This window comes from Apteryx mantelli, chromosome 2 (genome assembly GCF_036417845.1).
Source record: "Apteryx mantelli isolate bAptMan1 chromosome 2, bAptMan1.hap1, whole genome shotgun sequence".
Classification (NCBI taxonomy): domain Eukaryota; kingdom Metazoa; phylum Chordata; class Aves; order Apterygiformes; family Apterygidae; genus Apteryx; species Apteryx mantelli.
In genome coordinates this window covers 120,441,505-120,443,693 of record NC_089979.1, presented here as the reverse complement: position 1 = coordinate 120,443,693, position 2,189 = coordinate 120,441,505, and the positions used below count along the sequence as shown (strand labels likewise).

The window sequence follows — 2,189 nt, the reverse complement described above, 5'->3', positions numbered from 1 at the left end:
TTACATGAGCACTTGGCAGGAGGGTGGCACGACAGAGAAGTTCAAATGGGTGCTCAGGGTCAGGGAGCTTCTCACCCGTCGTCTCCCCAGCATTGCAAAGGACCAGTTTGAGCTCCGCTCCTGGCTGTCGTACGCAGAGGAGCATTGCTCTTGGCCCCCACTCGAGCAGTGGATGTTGTTGTGCATAATCCTACAGAGCGCTCTCCTGAACCGCTCCCCAGCAAAGACATAGAGGAAGGGGTTGAGGCAGCTGTGCAGGAAGGCAATGCTCTGGGTGACCTGCAGCCCGATGTCCATCCGGTCGGCAGCCTGACAGCTGTATGCGATGCTGGTGTACATGTTGATGGTTTTGACCAGCAAAACACTATTGTATGGGAATTGAGAGAGGAGGAAAGTGGTGATAATGGTGGTGATGATCTTCAACGACTTCTGCTTTTGGGATCTTTTGGCTTGAAGGAGGGTGTTGATGATAAGGGTGTAACAAATAACCATGACAAGGAGTGGGAGGAAGAATCCTATTGTGATTTTCAAAGCCAGGATAGTAACTCTGAAGGTCCTGTTGATGGTTGGTGGGTATGTCATTTTACAAGCTGTTATGTCACCAACTCGCCTACTTTCACTGTACACAATTTCTGGGATGCACAGGCTCACAGACGTCAGCCAGACGGCCAAGCACATGAGTTTGCTGCGCAGGAGCCTTTTTTGCTTAGAATTTTTAGCTTTTGTTGCCTGGACAACAGTGATGTATCTGTCAAAACTGATGCACGTTAGAAACAAGGTGCAGCCATAGAAGTTGATCTTATACATGCTGTTGACAATTTTGCACATGAAACTCTTAAAGATCCAACCATCAGAGGCGGCTTTGGCCCAGAAAGGGAGGGTGAAAAGCAGGAGCAGATCAGCAATGGCCAAGTGCAGCAGGTACCGATCCGTCATGCTCTTCCTGAAGCGGTATTTGCAATAGACAAGCACAACTAAAGCATTTCCCACCGTGCCCACAGAGAAGACAAGCCAGAAGAATACTGGCAGGAAAGCTCTAGCAAACTGCCTGACCTGCCTCCTGTCACACGTGAAGTCGGTGTCGTTTAAAACATTTCCAGCCAGAGACATCACAGTGCTGTCATTCTTATAATAATCCAGGCTGGTCTTGTCATGCTGGGTGACCTGTAATGGAGCATCAGATAAATTTGTGTTGAAGAGGTGGGTCAATAAAGAATAAATTTGACCCTCTCCATCAGAAGTAATTTAAGATCCCCAGTATATCCTATTTTAGATAGAGAAGCAAAAAGGCTCCTGGTAAAGTGTAGTGCATTTCAGACTGCTTGAAATGTGCCCACACCCAACATCTAAACATCTAATCCTTGCTCCAAAGAGGCCGAAACACAGCTTGGTCTTTCTCCAATAACAACAGCAAAAAAAAAAAAAGAGAGAGAGAGAGACTGCCTGCTGATACAAACTGGTCTGCTTCACAGGCGTCAGCAGAGCCCATGGAGGTTGCAGAGGTGTTATGCCACCTCTGCTGCAAACTCATGGTGCAGCCTTGTGGCCTGCCAGCAAGGGGGAGACGCAGGCTGCCAGGGCGTCAGCAGGAGCCTTGCCACCAGTGCCATGGGCTGCTGGAGCAGACACTTAGTGGGGAGTGAACTTTCTACCAAGCTGCTACAAAACTCAGCCTTTAGAAACAGCCACATGCTGCTTTCACCTCCGACTAAAAATGTTTGAGTTTGGCTTCCGGGGTGGAGCCAGAGGCTCTAGTGCACTTACTGTGACTGCTATTACTTACGCTCATTATTCGCCTGCTGCTTTGGGTCTGCTGAGTAACAAACTCTTTACAAAAGAGCTGTTCCCAACCTCCAGCCCACTTTGAGCATTAAAATGGCAGGCGGTGATAGCCTTACCTGTGTCAGACCATTTGCAACGCTGCTGGTTTGGCAGCTTGATATACATAACAAAATATATAATCCCACCCATAATCCCATAATTTTGGAAAGAGGTGGGGAAAAAGGCTTTGTATTACTGCTATGGCAGAACTGCACTGTTGGCTCAGGAGAGCTAGAAAACTGATGAAGGCAAAAAGAGGGGAAAGAAAAAGTAAGATTATACAACAATACAAGCGTATACTCACTATGCTTGTAAATGCCATCTTCAGCCAATCTTTACTCAATCTTGAAGAAGGCACAGTAACCTGG

At 47.5% G+C, this 2,189-nt stretch overlaps 1 protein-coding gene across 1 annotated transcript; it reads right to left on the bottom strand.

Annotated features, from left to right (window-relative positions):
- Positions 1 to 1,789, bottom strand: CCR9 (C-C motif chemokine receptor 9). Its single transcript, XM_013950710.2, has 2 exons — positions 1,784 to 1,789; positions 1 to 1,164 (listed from the first exon to the last, which is right to left on the bottom strand). Exons 1-2 carry the CDS (start codon positions 1,787 to 1,789, stop codon positions 1 to 3), a joined length of 1,170 nt encoding a protein of 389 aa, XP_013806164.2.
- Between the last annotated feature and the right edge of the window lie 400 nt (positions 1,790 to 2,189).